Source organism: Carlito syrichta, unplaced genomic scaffold (assembly GCF_000164805.1).
Source record: "Carlito syrichta isolate Samal-C Ts95f unplaced genomic scaffold, Tarsius_syrichta-2.0.1 Scaffold124632, whole genome shotgun sequence".
NCBI classification, from domain to species: Eukaryota; Metazoa; Chordata; class Mammalia; order Primates; family Tarsiidae; genus Carlito; species Carlito syrichta.
The window spans coordinates 205,278-227,541 of record NW_007068728.1 but is presented as its reverse complement, the minus strand read 5'-3'; the positions used below and the strand labels follow the sequence as shown (position 1 = coordinate 227,541).

At 44.1% G+C, this 22,264-nt stretch overlaps 1 protein-coding gene across 1 annotated transcript in view; it reads right to left on the bottom strand.

The window, feature by feature from the left end:
- Positions 1-4,451: 4,451 nt before the first annotated feature.
- SCFD2 (sec1 family domain containing 2) overlaps positions 4,452-22,264 on the bottom strand; it is a 73,171-nt gene continuing 55,358 nt past the window's right edge. The window contains exons 4-5 of the mRNA XM_008048559.2: positions 6,506-6,681; positions 4,452-4,565 (exon numbers count right to left, since the gene is read on the bottom strand). Coding sequence (XP_008046750.1) covers positions 4,452-4,565; positions 6,506-6,681 — 290 coding nt within the window. The remainder of the gene's footprint in view (positions 4,566-6,505; positions 6,682-22,264) is intronic.

Genomic DNA, 22,264 nt, shown 5'->3' with positions numbered 1-22,264 from the left:
CACTGACACCAATACACCATATTATTTTTAAGACAAGTAAAAAAAAGCCTAAGACTTAAAATTATCATGGATTTCGCTAATGCACAATTTAAAGGGGCAATGATTTGCTATGTAATTTGAACAAAAAGGTCAATTGTTTTCTTCCCTTTGAAATTTAAGCATTTACTTTATGAAAATTGGTGATAAGTCTACCTATAAAGATAAATAGACTTTTCAAGAGAAAAAACATTTTTTCTTATGACAATTGGCATAAAAACACTATCCATTGTAGAAACAATGGGATTTAAATTAAGATCTAAAGAAAAATACTGTTAAACATCATCAAACAGTAAATATAAAAAGATGGCAAATTTAAAGGCCAAAATTTATGTGAGAATATATTAAAGGAATTATTCACATAAAATGAGTTGGCATTTGTAATATTTTTGGCCCAGGTAAAAGAATTAACAATAACTACTATTTACTGAGTACTTGAGATACTTAATAACATATACATATAATTTCACTCAACTCTAGCAATAACACTATGAGGTAGATATTTTATTCCTATTTAGATAAGGAAGCTAAGTCAAACTTTCCTGCTACACAATAAAAAAGGAATCATCCATTCCCTGACCACCAAATTAAAAACATTTGTACTTTGATTAAAAGAAAGCAAAGTGGTCAGGAGCAGTGGCTTACACTTGTGATTTCAGTACTTTGGAAGGTAGCGGTAGGAGGATCATTTGAGCCCAGGCGGTCGAGGCTGCAGTAAGCTATGATATCACCACTGCACTCAGGCTGAGGGACAGAGAGACTAAACTAAACTAAAATCCTGTGTTGTGAACACACTCATTAATAAAATCATAAATGCATCCATGTTCAGGTTAACCTGGTTCTTTTCTACACTTTAAATTTGAAACAGAAATAGAATGATCAGCACACATGTACCCAGTGCCTAAACCACTGACTATGATGTTGGACTTTGGAGACAAAAGAGAGAGAAGCAGAGTTGTGATGATGCTTTATCTTCTCTGACATTTTAAAACTTACTCACCAATAATAAATATTAGATTATTCCCAAAAACACTCAAAAAAGTTTCTCTTTTGAGCACATAATATCACTTTTCCAAACTAAATTATGAAATCTCTTATTTTCAGAAGCCTGCATCAAACAGAAGCCGTACAGGTGGTCCTCAGATCTGGGGCTGTCGAGTGGTTGGGTCACCAGAGCCCTGAGCCAAGGGACAGCAGGAAGCAGAAGGAATGCATGGACCCATCTGTAACTGCAGGCTCCAAGCCCAACTCAGCAGTCTATAGTGGTCCTTAGGTCATAAAGTCAACACTGCGTTCGGTGAAGAGTCCTGCTAGGAAGCGGTGGCAGTGAGTCCCCCCAAGAGATAAACAATCCTCAGCGTTGGCTGAGATTCCTCAGGGGCGCGCAAGCCCTTTGGGAAAAGCTAAACATTGTTCTCACCGCAAAGTAAACTCAAATGCTCTACCTTCAAACTGAAGTCTTTAAAAAGCACAGCTGGCCTTAATGCAATGGTTCCTGACACTAATGGATGGGTATATACTGTATAAAACGAGCATGTTCGTAAACACAGAGCAATTAAGACTCCAGTTTATATGCTCACCCAGGCGAAACACTAACTTGTAAGGACCCAGAAATGGCTAAGGACCTGGTGCTAGCCAGGGTGATATGCAATCACAATTAATAGCAGGGGTTTCGTATTTTAAATGTTTACCTCTTTTCCTAGGTCTTTCCCCACCCCATCCCCACTTTTTTTTTTTAAGAGACAGGGTCTCATGATGTTGCCTAGGCTGAAGACTGTGGTTATTCACAGGCATGATCATGGTGCACTGCAACCTCGGAGTCCTGGTCACTAGTGATCCTCCCATCTCAGCCTCCGGACTATCTGGATGACAGGCACCTACTACCCTGCCTGGCTTTTTCCAGTCTTTTTAGTCTTTTTCCATTTGAGGAAAGAATGACAGCAAATACCATGATCACATCTTAGAGTCTAATGTGGAACAAAGGATACCAGACATTAATTATAAACCCAAGGCAGCTTTGAACTAGCACCATGTCAAGTTTCTTCACAACCTCTAGAAAGCTTATCTAGAAAGACTGTCATTCTTAGGAAGCTCAGCACAGCCTAACCATGGGTGGTCCCAACTCTCTCCCCTTCCATGACTGTTGCTTCCTGGTCACCAGCCTCCCCTTTCCCCAGCACAGTAATCATGGAATACAGAGACTGGAAGCCTTGAAGTGAGGCCCCCCTGGAGGACAGTAGAGGTGGGTGGCTGCAGGGTGGGGAGACTGCAGGAGGCAGGGTGGGGTAAGAGGTCAGCATGGGATCCACAGCAGGTGAGGTTACCTTGTGGGGGGCAGGGGGGCCAGGGTGTGGGTGGGAGGAGGGCCTCTGTGGGTTTGGGAACCAAGGGATACAGGGTGGGGGCGGCAAGGGTCCAGGGCGGTATCAGAACCCGAATGATGCCTGGAAAGTGTCCACGTAGTCACCAGGGCTCCCGCAGGGTGAAGGCAACATCTGGAAGGAGCGGGAGGATGTTGGAGTGGGGGACACAGCAGCCAGCCTGCATGGGCTGTGGGAGCCTGAGGCGTGTGCCGTGGTGGCTGCGGCACTGGGGCAGCAATGTTCTCAGACAGAGCGCCAGCCCCACAGAGGGAGGGCCCAGGGCTGGGTGGGTGCTGGAGCCTGAAGGGTGCAGAGGCCCTTGCAGGAGGCACAGGCTGAGATGCCCACTCCAGCGGCAGAAGGGAATCCATGGGAGGGTCCAACTGGGACCTCTATGTGGGTGAGGGAAGCCGTCCCCTGGGCTTGGTCACAGCCTGGGGCAAGAAGAGGGCCCAGGGAGAGAGGAGGTTCTGGGAAGCTGCCCTAGGGAAGGCCTCAGGGGGTATTCAGGCCTTGATGGCAGAGAGGGGAGAATAGAAAGATCCTGGGCAGGAGATTAGAGTCAAGGAATTAGAGATGTCAAAAGCACGCAAAGAATATTGTCAAATCCACAGCACCTGTGAGAAGTTCATAAACACCTCTGGCAGCAGAGTGGGAGATAAAGGAAATTAAAGAACTCAGGAGTCACTTGATCGTTAGTTATTTATACTATTATAATTCTAAATACAAACAACAACAAAGCAATAGGAATAGATTATTTTTCAGATATAGTTTACCTTTAAGCAATCGATAAAGCCTTTCTTAAACAAATAATTCCAGTGAATAGAAAAAGTGAAACTCATCCTCACTAATTTTGCCAAGCTATTACAACCTTTCTTTCAAGAAGGAACAATGGCATCACAATAAAGAAAAAAAGTGTTAACTTCACCTACATGCAAATAGCTATAGAAAATATTTCTAAACGAAATCCAGCAATGTTTGTGTGTGCGAGTGTGTGCGAGTGTGAGTGTGTATGTGTGTGCGTGTGTAAGACCAAGTTAAACTTATCTAAGGAATGCAATGATGATTATTTAACATTAAAAATATTATAAATACAATTCACCACATTGACAAAATAAAGGAGAAAAATTATATAGTCATTAAAAAATTAATATTCTGCATTAAATAAAATTAAACACTACTGCATCATTTTAAAAAAATTCAGCAAACTAGGATTAGAAGGAACTTTCTTAGCCTGATTAAAAACAAAACAAAGCCTCAGCAAACATAATATCTAGTGATAAAATCTGGAATATTTCCTTTGAAGTCAGAAATGAGATGAAGATGCCTGTTATCATGACTTATACTGACTGGGGCCCACTCTGCCTGGTCAAAGCACTAAAAAAAACTTGGTATCAGGCGCAGAAAGGAAGAAACAAGATTGATATTTTCACAGATGAAGTAATTGCCCACACAGAAGATCCAGGCCAGTTAGTGAATGACAGCAAGTAATAAGAAAACAAACCTCTACACCAAAAAATGCAAGGTGCTGAAAACCGTCATACTCGAAAGTCAAGATATTCCTGTGTGCCAAAAATAAGCCACTAGAAAACTGAATTTTAAAAATTCAATTAGCAATGGCATTAAAAATCCTTAAAATACTCACAAATAAAAGCATAAAACTAGACATAAGGATTTAAAAACACTGTGATGGATAAACTGATCACTGGAAAATAAACTTTTAGATGGGATCATAAAATATTACATATTAATGGCAGAGGATGGATATATTTAGGCTCCAAATAATAGAAAACCAACTGAAATGGCTTAAATAGTGAGCAGAATTATCATCTCACCAAACAAGTCATTCTGAGGGAAGGCCCACAGTCATATTCAAGGCCTGAGTCTATTCTGCCTTCCCAGACGCCAGTGAGCACCCTCTATGGCCACAACATGTGTGAAGTGCTGCCCACCTGTCTCCAGAGCAGGAAAGGGGCCCACTCCTCCCTTATGCATCCTTTTCATCAGGGTGAAGTCCCCTTCCCAGAGGTACCTCCAGCAAGCTTCCCTGGCCTAGGCTAGAGCTGCTAAGGCAGTCCAGGTGGACGTGAGGACCCCAGAACAGTCTAAGACCACCAGAACAGCCTGGATCACGCAGAGAGAGTGGGTGCTGCAGCATTCTGGTGTCTGGCAACATGAAGAAGAGGAACGTGACCTTGACAAGTGCCCACAGCACTATGGGGTGTTCATACGGGGTGGGAGAACAGCTGGCCACAGGGAGGAGAGGAGGCCTGAAGACGACCACAAAAGTTCAGACATTAATGTTTTTGTTAATTTTCAGTGGAAAATACAGAACCATATTTTTAGGAATTAGGGGCAAAAAAGGATTTTCAATATAACACACAAATAAGCATAAAATATAAAGGAAAAATTAACTAACCAGACTATAATACAATTTAAAACTTTTATACAATACACAGGAACCAAAGTCAAAAGACAACCCACAGCCTGGGGGAAGAATTTGCAGAGATAACTTTAAAAAGTCTAATATCTATAATACAGAAAGACAGTTTTTTTGCTACTTCAGAGATAAAAACTGGGTAAAACATACGATTGAGCAGTTCATAGAAAGGGAAAACGGAACAACCAATAATACAATGGGGGATGCCCAGCCTCGTCAAGAGTCAGAGAACAGCAAGTACTGACATGGGGCAGTACGGCCTCACCATGAAAAACATTTACATTTGATAATACTGAGTGTGGACACGATGCTAAAAACAAGCCATACCCCATTAACTGGCTCAAAATTTAGGTGATATTTGGTAAACTCAGCAATAAGCAACAGAAGACATGTTCTGGGATCCTCACCATGCAACTCTTCTGAATTATACACCCACACACACAGCTGCACACGAAGCCACCCACTAGACACCATGCGGAATGCACACACAGACTGCATGCTGGTGGCACGGCTCATGGGAGTGAGCTGGATCTGCAGACATCACTTTAGATTATCTTAAGAAGACAATGTGAAGAGGAAATCACAAGCTATTTAAGAACATCCATAGTGTGATATCACTTCGGTAAAAATTGAAGTCCACAACACAGTGTTCTGCATGATTTATGAAAAAGTAAATATTAAGTAAAAATATGAAAACAAGGAATCAAGATTATAATTATCTCTAGGGGAAGAAGAGGAGAACAGAGTGAGGAAAGGATACAGTGTCCAGAAGGCTTCAACTTTATCTCAACTTTTATTTCTTTAATGAAAAAGGATCCAAGATTAATATGAAAAAAACTGGCAAATCATTTTGGGCCTATGTGGACAGCACATAGATATTTGTCATTTTATGTAAGTTTATACTTTATAATCTGTTATATGTTTTTTATAAAGCACTGCATAATTTAAAAAATATTTTATTTATAGTTTATACTTCATACTTTTTAGAATTACATCTTTTTTTAAAAGTTTCTGTTCAGGCTCAGTGTCTCACGTCCATGATACCAGCACTTTGGGAGGCAGAAACAGGAAGATCACTTGAGGTCAGGAGTTTGAGACCAGCCTGGGCAATACAATGAGACCTTGTTTCTATACAATTTTTTTTATTTCCCATGAAAATATTTTATCAGTCATGAAAAGCCCTATCCCAGACATGAACCTCTGCATAAACACTACCAATGGAGCTGACCCCTTCATCTTGTACTAAACGCCGTACTGAAGCATATGCTGTATGTGGCTTAAGAATTAGAGATGAGACAGTATCAGAAGAAATGGAAATAGCAGTAACATTTTACGGGAAAGTAGCAAGGATCAAATAAAGACGCCACAAAGATCAACAAAGGTCCAAGTGGCATAAACTTGAGGGAGGTTTTTAAAGGTTAGTTGATGCTGAAAAAACACCCTCCGTATTGAGTAAAAAGCCAAAGATGTCACTGCCAAAAATATTTTTTTAAAGAGGTATGAGAAATGTTTCCACTTAAGTTTCAACTTGGGGCATTCAGAGATTCTGACACAGGGCACATATTAACAGTGTGATTTACCACTAAGACTATCATAAATATCAAAGTATTTCCCTGGAAGTCAAACTTTAATTATCACCATCCACGCAGCTCCCACAACAACGTACCTGAAGAAGAAGCCTTTCAACAGCCAGAAGGTTGTCCCACTTGGCAGTCTGTGGGTGCTTCAGAGTTTGGGCTGTGGCCAGCCCGAGCTGCAGGAGCCCACAGTGACTCCGGAGGGCACGTAGGTTGCTCCTGAAGAGCTGGACGTAGGATGTGAGCTGCGCCGGTGTGACTCTCCCTGGAAGACATCGCAACTGATCAGTGTCCCCTCCTGTGAGCAGTGAAAGTAAGGAGAAGGGTGTCTACAGCAGCAGCACTGCTACCACTTGCACAGCTCAGAGTCGACCACAACCTTCCTACGCTGTGACTCTTACAGCAACATGGGCACAACAGCAAAGGTGACACTGTTATCTACCTTTTGCAAGGAAAGAAACAGATGTTAAGGGATCTGGCCAAGGTCACATTGCTGGTCAAGTTCATTGTATCATCATGTAACACCCTGTAAATAAGTTTTCCAACAAAGTTACACAGATAAATATTTGCTAGGATCAACTTGAAGTATCGCTTCATGGCATGTAACAATCTACAAAGGGAAGGCAAGATTTCCAATTCTGTGTGTATGTACCTGAAGGAGAGGTCTGTAATGGCTACTGCTAAAACCCTTCTATGGGTATGAGTGGGCTCATGACACTACTCATGGGATAAAAGCTATCTGTTCTATGGAACACAGATGCACTGAGAACCACGCTGGCCCAATATAGGAAGACAAGAAATCAGAAGAACGGGCTTGATGTGGGCAACAGCACATGGACCGCAATGGTCACCAATGTTTAGAACAAAAGAAGCCAGCTCACAAAAGGAAAGAGACTGCACGAAGCCCACATACGCCACCACACACCTGCTGTCCAGGAGGCATGCCTCGGAGCCCCTCAAACCAAGGCCTGCCTCCGGCAGTCCTCCCATCACATAGCCTCCTGCTCCTGGTCTTTCCAGAGCCATTCCTGCCATCCTCCTCCAAGGCACCAAGTCTCCCCATAAGGGCAGAAGCCGCGGGCAACACATATGTGAGGGTGCTCAGCCGTTCCTACATGTTCCTCCCACACCCTGTTCTCAGGCTGTTCTTTGATAAGGAAATCCAAATTTGTATGTTTGTTATTATATGTAAGTTTTTAAATATTTGGCAATGGAGCCATCTGTGTCTACTTAGAGCTGATATAGTACAAGGGCAAACAAGTCCTCCCTGACCTTCGGGGCAGCCCGGGAGGTAGCAGATGGCCTCGCTGTCTTCACTACCCATCAGCCCCTGAGTGCTGAGAGCTGTCTCATGCAGCATCAAGGGGCAGATACCATGTAGGAAATCGTCTTCACGAGAGATCATAATACACAAAAGCAAAGACTTGGCCACAAGAAACTACGTTTCAAAGTCCACACCCTCTTTTTCTATCCTTTTGTGTTTTGAAGAGGTTAAGAATCTCTGCGCCTCTCACTCCCAACTTATCAGAGTCAGCATGTAAAGAGAAGTGGCAGTAGAATGACTGGTAGGGAGGCAGGTCTCACTAGTCTCTTGGTCCCTTGGGAAAGCTCAGGTGGATTCCAGCAAGCTGACAACTTGTTGTTTCAAGTACTCATAGGAACAAGCTCATTATCACCTTGTGTTTTGGTTGGGTTCATGAAGGTGTTATTTACGCATGGTGAAATGCACCTTTTCTGGTGTACATGTCTATGGATTCTGACAAATGCACACAGGTGGGTAACCACTCCACAAGCGCGACATGGACATTCCTGCCCTCCCCAAAGCCACCCTCCCACCACTGAACATTCTGCTCCCCACTTCAGCCTTGGCCAACATGTGTGTGCATTAGGCACATTTCTGGCCTAGTGTTTTACCTTTCTGGAATGTCATGTCAAGCAAATCATACAGTCTACAGCTACCTACACCGGCCTCTTGAACTAGAGTTAGAGGACCCATGTTTGGGATTCACCCACAATGCTGAGTACATTTCCCCATGTGGCTGTACCATAGTTCATTTAGCCACTTACATAATGAGCATTTGGGTTGTTTTAAGTTTTTAGAAGCTATTAATAAAGCCTTCACAAACAACTGCGTACAGATTTTCACATGTGTATATGTGTGTGGGGGCATGTGTTTTCATTTTTCTTGGGGTCATATGCTAAGTGTGCATTGAATTACATAAGAAGCTGGAAAGCTAAGCTGATTTCCAAGGGCAGCTGTCCCAGCAGCAGCGTGTAAGTTTTAGCTGCCTTAGTGCTTCACCAGCACTGAGTTTTGTAAGCCATTTATATTTCAGTCATTCTAACAGGTGTACAGCAGTGTCTCACTGTGGTTTTTGTTTTCATTTTTCTAGTGGGCAATGGTGTTGAGCATCTTTTCAAGGGCTTATTTGCCACCCTATATCTATTTTAGTGGTTGGTTCCAACCTTTTGCCTAGTTTTTTTTTTGTTGTTGTTATATGCTAGTTTGGATTGTTTTGGTTTTTTTTTTGAGTTGGAGTCTCACTCACCCAGACTGGAGTGCAGTGGCCGCTTCCGGCCACCGCAGCCTTGACCTGCTGGGCTCCGGTGATCCTTCTGCCTCAGCCTTCCAAGTAGCCAGAATTACAGACATGCGCTACCACGCCCGGCTGATTTTTTGATTTATTGTAGAGATGAGGTCTCGCTGCCCAGGTGGGTCTCAAACCCGCGGGCTCAGGCAATCCACTCACCTCAGCCTCCCAAAGGCGCGGGATTACAGGCTGAGCCACCGATCCCGGCTTTGCCTAGTTTTAATTTAGGTTGTTTTTTTTTCATATTACTGAGGTATGAGTGCCATTAACTTTTATTAATTCAACATGCATGTCTATGACAAGTCGGTTCTTACTTCTAGGAATAAACCCATGAACAAATCCAGACAAAAATCCCATCCCTATCTTTGTGGTAAAAAAATGAAAAAGACAACACCTTGAAGCTCTCCTAATTCAGCCTCTTCCGTGTCATTCTCTCTTAAGGGATGGGAACCCTTTGTGCAAATGATTAACATTCATATGCAATGATACCCTCTGATACCTATCACATTAAATATGTGAAAACAAACTTCATACACATTGCAAGCTTGTCGTGAGCTCCACTAACACTGGACTGAATGTGGTGGCAGTGTGGCTCCTAAACACAGAATTTAGTCTATCAATAGAGATACTCATTTGATAATCATACAAGAAATGAGTCATGATTGTGATCAAAGTGTCGTAGAGGCGTGAAAAGCTCTGCATGATATGAAAGCTGCCTCCCTCTCCAAGTCCATCTCCTCAGCTGAGAGGAACCACAGCCTCAAAACACACACAGCTCGCCTATAACAAAAATAGTTTTTTAGGAAGACTACAGGAAATGGCTTCCCAGAGAAAGTCATCAGAGGACCTATTCAGATGTCTATTGTAATAACCATATGTTCATTTTTAAAGATAACGGTGTTGGCCTGGCATGGTGGCTCATGTCTATAATCCCAGCACTTTGAGAGGCTGAGTTGGGAGGATTGCTTGAGCCCAGGAGTTGAAGGCGGAAGGACTGCTTGAGCCCTGGAGTTGGAGGCCAACCTTGGCAATATAGCGAGACTTCGCTTCTACAAAAGATAAAAAACAGTTAGCTAGTGTAATGGCACATATCTGTAGTCCCAGACACTCAGAAGGTCGAAGACTTGGTGAGCTGTGATCATACCACTCCAACCTAGGTCAGAGTGACCCTGACTCAAATAAAAAAAAGATAAGAGTGTTTTTGATGAAAAGACATATCCAATGTGTTATCCAGTGAGCATTTCCTCATTGAGACTCAGACCTGGCCACCGCATGACATCATGCCACCTCCCCCAGGAGGCATGTGATCATGGGAACCATGGACCTGCCTCCCACAGAAATGCCAACAGAACTTGGTCTTGTAACCTGACCCTGTAGTCTCACCTTGTAGCCTCACCTTGCGCCCTCCTCACCTTGTAACCTCCCCTCTGCTGCTCAATCCTCTCCCCCTTTGCCATCCTTCCTCTTACCCTTTGCCATCCTTCTCTTTCACTCTCATGCTGCAGCCTTCACCAGGAGGCAGGTTGCTCAGTGCAGGTTAGACATAGAGAGATAAGTTTCTTGTGGGCAGATTAAATTAAGTAGGGTGAGTGCTCAGACATCTTTCTTACCAGCACACGACCTTCCCCCAGCTGACCAGGCACATCAGACCTACCGACCCTGCAGCATGGTATGTGGATCTGCCAGGGCACCAAATCACAGAAACAACAGGGAATCGTCCAAAACACAGACATGGTGTTCTAAGAAAAGCCCAAATTTAGTTAGGCAAGAACTGTCATTATTGAGACAGTCCTTGTGACCTTAAAGGTTGAGAGATGGTCATCAAAACCAGACACTTGCAGCCCACCCTTCTTGGCTCATAGAAGGTAGAATATGATCCTCAAAACTTGTGACAAGACACCTGCAACACATTCAAAGAAGGTGGATAAATGGTGATCAAAACTCATGACCAGATACCTGCAGCCCATCCCTCTTAGCTTTTGATTTGTTTAACAGCCATAAAAGCATATAACACTTCTTGTCAAAGGCAAGAATGCATTCTTTCTCTTAAGATGCCCATGCCCATTGGGTATGCCTCTTTTTCTCTAATGAATTCTGTCTCAAAATATACTTAGGACTCACTTTGAAATGCTTTTCTGTTGTGAAGTCAAAGAACCCATTGAGTAACACACCACAGCCCAACTGGCACAAACTGGATATATCATGAAAACAGATTTATGTTTTCTCCTACAAATCCGTAACATACTAAAATTTAAGTTAAAAAAGTTTTTCACACAGATGCTTTAAAATATAGACCGAATACATTTGAAATTTTAAATGGAATCATAAACTTACAGAAAACAAATGGAAGTCAACTAATTGACTCCCAAAAATGCTGCAGTGAGACTGGCATCTTGAGTAAAAGGTTCTTAGTTCACACTGGTCCAAGCAGCAGGCAACGAGAACCAGGTGCTGAAAAAATAATGGACAGCACCTTTATTTTGACCTCACATTACAAAAACAAACAAAAAACCCTTCTAGGCACATTTACATGGTGATTTTTAAGGTGTCAACCCAAAAGTCTTTGCAATATATTTTTAAAAGTCATTAAAAGAAAGGTTTTTTATATCAAGACTGCAACTTTTTGAAAAGTGACAATTTGACATTTGAAAAGTGATTTTCAAGAAAGAAAAGCTATTAGACTTTGTTTTTCTTATTTATTTCATTTTTAAGAAAGAGAAATGGGCTAAATTTAAATTTAGCTACGAGAAAAACACAACTTCATCAACCATCAATTCTTCACATATTTTAAAATACTTATTAAAAAATAATTCTCTTTGATACAAGGTTATGAATTTGGAAAATAAAAGAATTTAACATTATAGTTTCATAGTCTCTGTGATCCTTACAATACTGAGTTCCACTAAATTCAAATACACTGTGAAACCTGTTCTTGATCTTCCAAAATTCTATTTATTTATTTATTTTATTATGATAAGAGATGTGGGGTCCCAGTCAGGGTCAGCTGCATAAGCAGGCTGTGTACAGGTGGAGTTTGACCTCCAGTGGCCCTCACTCCCTCTGGTTTAGGACCAAGTACCCTTTGTGATGCCATGTGCCCTTTCCCTGCCTCCCTCCCTGGCAGCGTCCATCGACAGCCGATCCCTCCTTGTGCTACTGTGATTGATGTGAGAAGCCTATTCTTCCAACCACCGCATACATTTAAAAAACTGTAGCTTTCACTCTGTTTTGTGGCTGGTAAAATAGATTTAAATTATCTACAAGTATATAATTCTTTGTTGGCATTCTGAAAGAGTATTCTGTCAGTGCTAAGTTTGACTTAATCACAAAACAGTTATGATGAGAAACAGTAACCATCAAGAGAAATTTTTGTCTAAAATAGCATGTTTAACATTGTTTTTTAAAAACCTATTGTCAAAAGAAACAATCATAGTCATTGTATTTTTTATTCAGACTCTTCCACAATCATGTATGCAAACCCACTGTGTTGAGTTTGAAGAAACAGAATTACATGTTTTGTTTTTTTTTTGAGTTGGAGTCTCACTCTGTCGCCCAGGCTGGAGTGCAGTGGCATGCTCCCGGTCACTGCAGCCTCGACCTGCTGGGCTCTGGTGATCCTTTCACCTCAGCCTTCCAAGTAGCTGGAACTACAGGTGCGCGCTACCATGCCCAGCTAATTTTTTGAGGTCTCACTAAGTTGCTCAGACAGGTCTCAAACCCGCGGGCTCAGGCAATCCACTCACCTCAGCCACCCAAAGCGCGGGATTACAGGCTGAGCCACTGAGCCCGGCTAGACTTGTATATTTTAAGACTTGCATTTCTTAGAAATAAAATGTCCACATTGTTTTTCTCCTTTCAATTGTGTTCTAATATAATAAAGGTAAAACATTAGAATACACAAGTGTATTTTGCCAATGCTCTGGTCTGTTAGTTCACACACACTGGCAAGCAGGAACAATGGCAATAGTATGCAAAAGTTGCATCTGCTGACTTTGATTTTTTCTCCCATAATTTCATGTTTTGTGCCACCACATCACAGCAGCTGGACATATCGTGCATGGTATGTCCAGCAGAAGGCCTCTGGCCACACGAGGAGCTCAGTGCCCCAGAGCTCCACTCACCTGCCTTCCTCTGGGCTCTGCAGCCACCACCATAATCTGGAAGTGCTTCCTATGGGAACTGCCTGAACGCCAGTGCCTTCGTCTTCCAAACAGAAGAAACTCAATTCCTCCTACACTCCCTTCCAACGAGCTGCTGCTAACTCTTGTGCTCCCGTCAAGACTTACACATGTTGTAACATTTATTTGTAGGAATTTAGCCTGCCTTTTTAACGGTGCTAGCATTGTTGCCAAGATTCTTACTGTGTTTTGTGTTCTGATAACAAGGTAGCATAGATTTTTTTAATGGCTTCTGCTAATACCAGGAGCCTTGACTTTTGAAACCGCATATATGCCACAGCAGAAGTACCCATACCGCCCTAGAGACTAAGGGGACAACTCTACTAGGATGAGACCCCTAGTAGGCAGCACCAGGAGAGGAAATGCCAGATGCCAACTCAGCCATCAACCTAAGCGGCAGAATCTCCCATGTGCAGGATGTCCTGAGAGTGTTGCAATAACACTCAGAAGGCTCGAGTGTCTCCCCTGAGCACTGTTCCCAGGAGATCCATCAGAACAGCTGGAGGGAATAAAGAGGGGTAGAAACCACACACAGGGACAGATCGTGAATGACCACAGTGGTCAAAGGATCCCAGCAGCCTCCCTGGCTGTCACTATCTCTGGAATTCCACTCTGAAATCTGGCTTTTCCTTTGTTCTGTCAACTATAGATGACTTCTAATGGCTGTCCAGGTTCTAAGCAGAGGGTATGAGGTCCCCCGCCTTTCCCTTGGCATCTTTTCCCTTTAACCGTTTAAAACTTTATTTTTATTTTTACCTGATCAAGATTGGTAACACTGATATTTAGTCCATAACCATAATTAGTGTTATGTGCTTTTTCTATAGCTTGATCCTAAAAATCCAGAATTACTCAGCAGTGTTCATATAACTGTTCTCTTCTCTTGTGCACTGAGGATTCACAGTGACTGTGTCAAATTCAGAAGTGTTTTATTCCTTCTATTTGCTTCTCAGTAAGCCTGCTCAACTTGAAGATGCTGGCACATTTGGAAAAGTCTCACACTCCTTCTTTGTAGATTTCCTACCCTCTGAGAACTTGCTCTCTCTGAAACTTCTAACAGTTCTTGAGCCTTCTGGATTGGTTCAGTCATCTTTTATCTTTTCTTTCATCTTCCAATGTCTTCTTTTTTCCTATATTTTAGGAGATATTCTTGATTTATCTTCAAACTTATGGTTGAATATTTTATTTTCATACTGATATCTTCAATTTCTAAGGGTCCTTTTAAAAGCTTTACTGAGATATAATCACATACCATAACATTCACTCTTAAAGTGTACAGTTCAGTGGTTTTGAGTATATTCGCAGAGTTGTGCAGCCATCAGTGCTATATAATTTCAGAACAATTTATTACCCTAAGAAGAAGCTCTATACCCCAATAAAAAAGATTTTCTATATCTTCATATATATTGGGAGAGACTCTGAACAGTTTCCAGCTGGGAAACACGGCTGTACTTAGCTACACCAGGAAATGCAGAAACAACAGGAATGAGAACATTCACTTAATTATAGCAATAATTGAACTCTGACTTTCTCCATACAGTAAAACTGCTGCTGTGCATTTTTTAAGTTTAATAAAGTTTAATTCCTAGAATGTAAAAGAGGAGCAGAAGAGCACTAATTGATAAAGCGAAACAATGAAAATCCTCTCCATCCCAGGAGGTTTTGCCCGGAGTGCATGGAGTCTCAGCAGGAATGAGGGGCTGCTCCGCTGGAGGGGAGGAATGCACAGTTCACACGACTGTCACATGTGAGCCATGTGGGCAATGGCCAGATCCAGCCCCACCCTGCCTCTCACCTGGTCAGCAGTCCCCAAAGGCAAACCAGCTCCCTCAGGACAGAGTGCTTGTGTCTGGTTCTGAACTTCCCATAAATGAAGTTCTGCCTGGGTACTGACACAGGTGTATGTCTGGCCCTCCCGTCCCCAGTGCTGGGGGTATGACCTGCCGGGAGGTGCTTGGGTCCTGGGGCAGATCCCTCTTGAACGGCTTGGTGTGTCCTTGAGTCCTGAGCAAATCTCTCTCTGAATCCACTGAGGGCTGGGTGTTTAGAAGAGCCTGGCAACTCCTCTCTCTCTTGCTCCCCCTCTCGCCACGTGACAGTGACGTCTGCTCCCCTTCATCATCCTCCATGATGACAGCTTCCTGAAGCCTCACCAGGAGCAGACGTTGCCTGTACAGAACCGCCAGCCAAAATACATCTCTTCTCGTTGTAAATTACTCAGCCTCAGATATTTCTTTACAGCAACCAAACAGACTGATGCAGAAATCTTTCTGTCTTGTTTCCTGGGTTCCACAGTGTCCAAAACCTCTGTCATTCACTGCCACTGTGTTTCACTGCTCTATGGGTCCACTCCAGCTTCTCCATCCATTCCACTGTGAAGCACATTAAGGCATTAGAGTTGGGGCCATCACAAATACTGACACTAGGAATGTTCCAGCACGTGTCTTTGGTGGACTTGGTCACTCGTTTCTACTGGACATACACCCAGGTATGGAACTACTGGCTGGTGAACGTTTAGTTTTAGTTGATACTATCAGTTTTCCATGGCTGTACCAGTTTCCTCACACATTTTAAATTGCCTTAACATAATTTATCATAATTTTTAAATATGCATGTAATTTTTAAGTGAAGCACAACTATCTGATGTGTTTCCTTCATGATATTTTGTGTTGTATAGCACAAACTCTAATGAAAATGCGAGGAAAAAAAACCACAAAGGAAATCACATTGCCATGCTGTTAGCATGCACCTTGAATTTGTTTATGTACTTACTTTCCTACCAAAAATTACATTAAAATTACATTAAAAAGTGCTTGGAAGGTAAGATACCGATTTTAATAATAAGGTCGCCTTGAAGAACAGGATGGTGGGGGTGGAGCATGGGGGATACTGTACATTCGCGTTTTATTTTGCATACGTTGTCATTTGAATTTTCTGAAAGCATGTGCTGGTATCACTTCTTAACATATTGTGGTTCTGAGTGCACCCTAACCCTAACCCCATGGCCCCCTTACCATCACAGATACCTCCAGGCTCTGAATCTAGAGAAGCCAGCAGTCCTCACATGCCTGAGGCTCACTCAGGGGCTGACTGGCACTCATGGGCTGACTACCCCAGAAGAGGAACTCAGTGTGCCCCAACCCTGTGACCAAGTTGAAGCCAGAGCCTATGCTGGAGCACACCCTGCCCCAGGGAGAGGAGCTACTGCACCCTGTGGCCCTGCTCCATGGTCACATGCAGGGGGGCATGGCATTCCCTAACGAGTGCTGAGCTCTCAACCTGGGACCAAGCTGTCTAGAGGTTCACTCTTTCACCATCCCAGAAGCTGGTATGCCCTGTCCCCAGGCTACCTTGGAGCCCAGGCCCAGTGGAACAGTTGCATTCAGTGCAGTTGCATTCAGTGCTTGAGTGAACCTGGTGCCCTGCCCCCCAGATATCAGACCTTCACTCAGTGGAGCACTCATACCCCAGGCGCCCAAGTTGATGCTGCAGCACCCACTCCCCCAGGGGCCCCAGCCCCAACCCAGCAGGGCAGCTGTGCCTCCCAACCCCCAGGGACCTGAGCCAGGGCCCAGCAGAGCAGTGTCCTGTGGCACCCAGGCACAGCAAAGCAGCCATATCCCCCACATCTCATACCCCAGGGAGCTGTAGCTCCAGCTCAGGGGAGCAGCCAGCCATATAGCCCAAGGCTCCCTGGCCAATACAGGATACCAGGGTCCTGGCCCAGCAGGGCAGCTGTGTCCCCAGGTACCCGACATAACGTGGCACACTGCTCCCTGGGAAATAGAACCATGGCTCAGCGGTACCACCTCATCCACTGGGCAAAACGGTCCCAGCACCCTGTCTCCCTGGATCTGGACTAACCAGGTGGAGTCTAAGCTATTGAGATACCTTGCTTCCATGGGGAGCTGAGCCACTGTGGCACTGCTTCCTCCCCCTGCAGCCATAGCTGTGCCTCCCATTCCTGGACCCCTGGCACTGCAACCTCTGGCCTCAAAGGCCCTGGGTCACTGCTCTGTCCCACCACCCCAAAGTCCCTACTGTATGGTACCCCCTCTCCTGGTACCTGAGTAGCTACTGTGTCCTGTTGGCTACAGGGCCTGAATTGCAGCTGTGGCCTGCTCCTGGGGCCTAAGCCTCTGGAACATCTCTTCTTCCCTGGAGCCATGCCAGTGCTGTGCTCTGACTCCCAGGATCAGAGTCACAGCTACATACTTGCTCCTTAGGCTCATTCAATGAAATCAGAAAACAATTCATGATCTGAATTAGTAATTCAACAGACATAAAAATCATTTTAAAAGCACCAAACAGAAATCTTGGAGCTGAATAATTCAATGAATAGACTAAAAAAAATACAATGGAGAACTTCAGCAGCAGACTAGATCAAGCAGGAGAAATTGTGAACTTGAAAACAGGTCTTTTAAAATAAATCACTCAGGAAAAAAAGGAAAAAATAATAATAATAAATGAAGAAAGCCTATGGGACTTTTGGAATACCACTAAGCAAATATACACATTATTGTAATTCTAGAAGAAAAGATGGAGAAAGGCCCAGAAGGCATATCTGATGAAATAATTACTCAAAACTTCCCAAGTCTTGGTAGAGATATGAACATCTACTTCTTAAACACTTCAAAAAAGTAGAGCTAAAAGGGAATACTTCCAAAGACATTTTGTAAGACCAGTTATCACCTTGGTACCTAAGGCCAGACAAAGACACTGCAAAAAAACACAAACTATATAGGTCAACATATCTGATAAACATTGATGCAAAAATCCTCAACAAAATATTAGCAAACAAAATTCAACAACACATCAAAAAGATTATACAGAAAGACCAAGTGGGATTTATCCATGGCATGCAAGGCTGTTTTTAATATTTTATGTGTGCATGTGCGTGTGTGCACGTGTGTGTGTGTCTAATAGAGACTTTGCTAGGCACAGAGGATGACTGGTGGGCAGTTACAAAATGGCACTGGGTTTCCTCCCAAGCTGGACAATAGTACCCCAGGGTAATGAAGGGCAGAGGAACATGTTTTCTCTACCCTCTCCTTCAAGGTTGCGTGTGGATGGCCCTATGAGGAATGGGTTCTCGGTGATGGCCTGCATAGGTAAGCATACTCAGCAGGGTTGTCCAGTTGGCTGGGGAAGGGCAACTTGGCTGGTCAAGAAGTTGCACACTTTCTCACTATCAGGGTGCCAAATCGGCCTAGAGCAATGATCATCACCCAGATGCACATGGGAGATAGATCCCAAGCAATGGGCAGTTTCATGCTCACTATGCCTCCCTTGGAAGCAAAATATGCAGCTTGTTCAGCCTGGCCCTCAAAGGTAGCCACACTGGCGGTGTTGATAATGACCCCATGTTGGCCTCCCTGATCTGGTTCATTCTGGCCCATCTCACCAGCCACAAGGTGGACCACACTGAAGATCCCTAAGAGATTCACATTAAGAACTCACTGGAAGTTCTCCGAGGTATCAGCCTGGCTCTTCTTTAAGTTGTAGTCTTGATGGTCACTACAATGCCTATACGGTTGATAGCCACATCCACACAGTCAAACTTTTCTTTTGCTAGAGTCAGGGCTGCTTGCAATCCTTTTCCAAGGTCACATTGGCTGGGGCAGACACAGCTCTTTCCTAACTTTCTGGCCTGGCCTCCCCATCTGTACTGAGCAGGTCCAGAAGCACAGATCTCTGCATTCCATCATGACCAGGCCCAGGCCCAAGGCTCCTCCAGGTATTACTGCAACCAGGCTACCTGCCACAGAGTGTTGACGTTCACCTCCTGAGCCCAACTACCGCAATGCCAGACCTACAGAAGCATAACCCTTTCTCCCAGCACCACTTTCTTCCCCATAGTTTCATGGCTGTGTTGTCCCAGTTCAAGCAGCAGGCCAAGCAGCAGAAGCAAAGAGCTTTCTATTTTCACATTTCTGGTTTAATATTTTCAAATCAATCAATATGATACATTCCATTAATAGAGAGAAAGATAAAAACCACATAATCATCTCAACTGACAGAAAAAAACTTTTGAAAAAATTCAACATCTTTTCTTGATAAAAACGCCTAATGGTTTAGGTATAGGAGAGACGCTCTACAACATAATAAAGGCCACTTATGAACAATCACAGCTGACATCATCAATGAGGAACAACTGAAAGCTTGTCCCTAAGATCTAGCACAAGGTAGGGATGCCCACTCTTGCCACCTATATTCAACATAAGACTGAAAGTACTAGCAAAAGCAATCAGACAAGAAAAAGAAATACAAGACATCCAAATCAGAAAAGCAGAAGTAAAACTATCTCTATTTGCAGATGGCACGCTCCTATGTGGAAATAACCTCAAAGATTTTACACACAAAAAAGTTGGAACTAATAAATGAATTCAGTAAAGTTGCAGTACATACCATCAACATACAAAAAATCAGTGGCATTTCTTTTTTGTTGTTGTTGTTGTTTTTTGGAGTTGGAATCTCACTCTGTCACCCAGGTTGGAGTGCAGTGGCACACTCACAGCCAACCCAGTGTCAACCTGCTGGGCTCAGGCGATCCTTCTGTCCCAGTCTTCAAGTAGCTGGAACTACAGACGTGCACTAGCATGCCTGGCTAATTTTCTAATTTATTGTAGAGATGAGGTTTCGCCAAGTTGCCCAGGCTGGTCTCAAACCCATGGGCTCAGGCAATCCTCTCACCTCAGCCTCCCAAAGTGCTGGGATCATAGACTTACACCACCTTGCCCGGCCAGTGGCATTTATATACAAATGATGATGTAACTAAAAAAGAAATCTAGGACACAATGACATTATTAATTGAAGAATCTACATATTCATTTCATAAGCATTTATTGGGTGTATAGGTAAGTTCAAGGTCCTGTGTTAGATACAAAGAATACTCAGGAGCACATGTAAGAGTTCTCACCCCTAACTACTTGGAATCTGGTGGTAATTGCTGTCATGGTAGTATAAAGAAAAGCAGAACTGTTCAGAATATAAGATACTGTCTATGAGATAGGATGGTACAGTCTGAGAGGAATAATGAAGAAAATGATGGGAGAGAATTGGGAAATCCAGGAGAGCAAACCACAGGAAATGGGTATTTCTTTCTCTTTCTTCCTTTTTTTTTTCTAAAGAGAAGCTAAGAGATAGGGTGAGGCTCTGAGATCAGCAGCAGTCATTAAGGAGCACCTATGTGCAAGGCACAAGAGGGGACACCAAGATATAGACAGTTTCCAGTAAACTAGAAATAAGAGAAGGCATAAAACAACGATCAGAAAGAGGAAGAGAGACGTGATGACAAAGGAAAGAGACCAAGAAAGACAACATGACCAGATGCCACTGAGACATCAAGAGGAACCACAAATACCAGAAAGGAAATCCATCTATCCATAGAAACAATAATGCACAGAAATGAAGACAGATACAGTGTCTGTCGCTCACCCACACTCATCAGGCAGGCCATTCATTCAGCCAGGAAGCACCAAGTCACCCATGACCTGCCAAGCCAAGTAGCCAGTGGAGAACATGAGGTGGACACTGTCCAGGCCTTGGACTGACACACTTACCCAGGCACATGGTAGTAAGCACTAGGAGCACAACTGAAATGCTGAGGGTCCTCAGAAGCCAAAGTTGTTCATTTAGCCTGCTGGGGGTAGGAAGCAGGGACGAACCAGTGACATTTGCACTAGGTCATGAAAAAACAAGATGGGCTTTGACAGAAAAGGTATGTGTGTGTGCATGTGCATGTGGATGCACTCAAAGGAGCGTGTGTTGGGAGGTGAGTGCTTCTATTGGGCAAGGTCTTAGCAGGAAAAAGATGGCACCCTCAAAGAGGGAAAACGAGGAGCACTTCATGAAGGGGCTTTTCACAAGCGCACAGGTGAGGGTAACTCATGGCTATTAATACCAGCAAGGAGCACACAGGGGGCAGCGGCCATTGCCTCCCAGCAGGGAAGAAGCCAGGCAAATAACGACCAGCTATGCCCCTAAATCTCTCAGCCAGGCCCCATGGCCACACCCAACCAAGAGGTCCAGAGGTACAGCTGGCTCTCCAGATAGGAGGCTGGAGGGACAAGCAAGTGTCAGATTTCAGGTACAGACAACAAAGGCCAGACCTGCCAGAGCTCACGCCAGGAGCAGGGAGCAGGACAGCAGAGCCACCAGCGCCGATGCTGAAGCCGGCTGGATGGCAGGTGGACCCCAGGCCAGTGTGGAATGTCAGAGCCATGGAAGGGGCTGCTGCCAGCCTGTGACATAGTATAGTGGTGCTGCTTTAAGGTCAAACATGGAATGAACATGCCAAGCACTATCAATAAACACACCAACAACAGTGACAACTGTCCATAGGTGTGGACATGGGAGATAGCAGTCAGCCAGACCCAGGTCTTACCCAAGCTGACGTGCCCTGTCCCCGCGTCAGTTGGGGCCCAGCCAGAAGACAGTGAGCATACCGGCTATCTGAAGTAGGAAACCTGGCACAGAATTGTCCCTAGGTGACTGCAAGGAGGAAAGGGAGCTGCAAAACATCATGGGACTGGCACTGCAGGGGGCTGGAGGGGCGGAAGGAGCAGGGTGCAGAGCCAGACCTTGGAGAACACAGCTTTCCCACTGGGCTGCACCTCCGGGGGGGTGTGAAGCCATAGGAAACTCCCGTTGCTACTGGGAAGCAAGGCTGGCCTGACACAGACAGAAGGGGAGCCCACGGGAAATAGATGGGAAGGCAGGACCCCACTCCCACCCCCATCCTGCAATCTCCCTCGGGCACCCTTGACAGCACAGTCTGGCCTACAGAGCTCCTGTCCCAGCATCATAAAGGATGACTCTCTGAGAAACAATCACCTAACAACTGCACAGTCATCCTGGAAAAGAAATGTCACCCTCTTAGGTCTCAGTTTTCCTTGTCTATGAAATGGGAGGTTAGAAAGAGTATCATATCAAATTTATAAGATTATTAGAGCTGGGCTCGGTGGCTCAGCCTGTAATCCCGCGCCTTTGGGAGGCTGAGGTGAGTGGATTGCCTGAGCCTGTGGGTTCGAGACCCGCCTGGGCAGCGAGACCTCATCTCTACAATAAATCAAAAAATCAG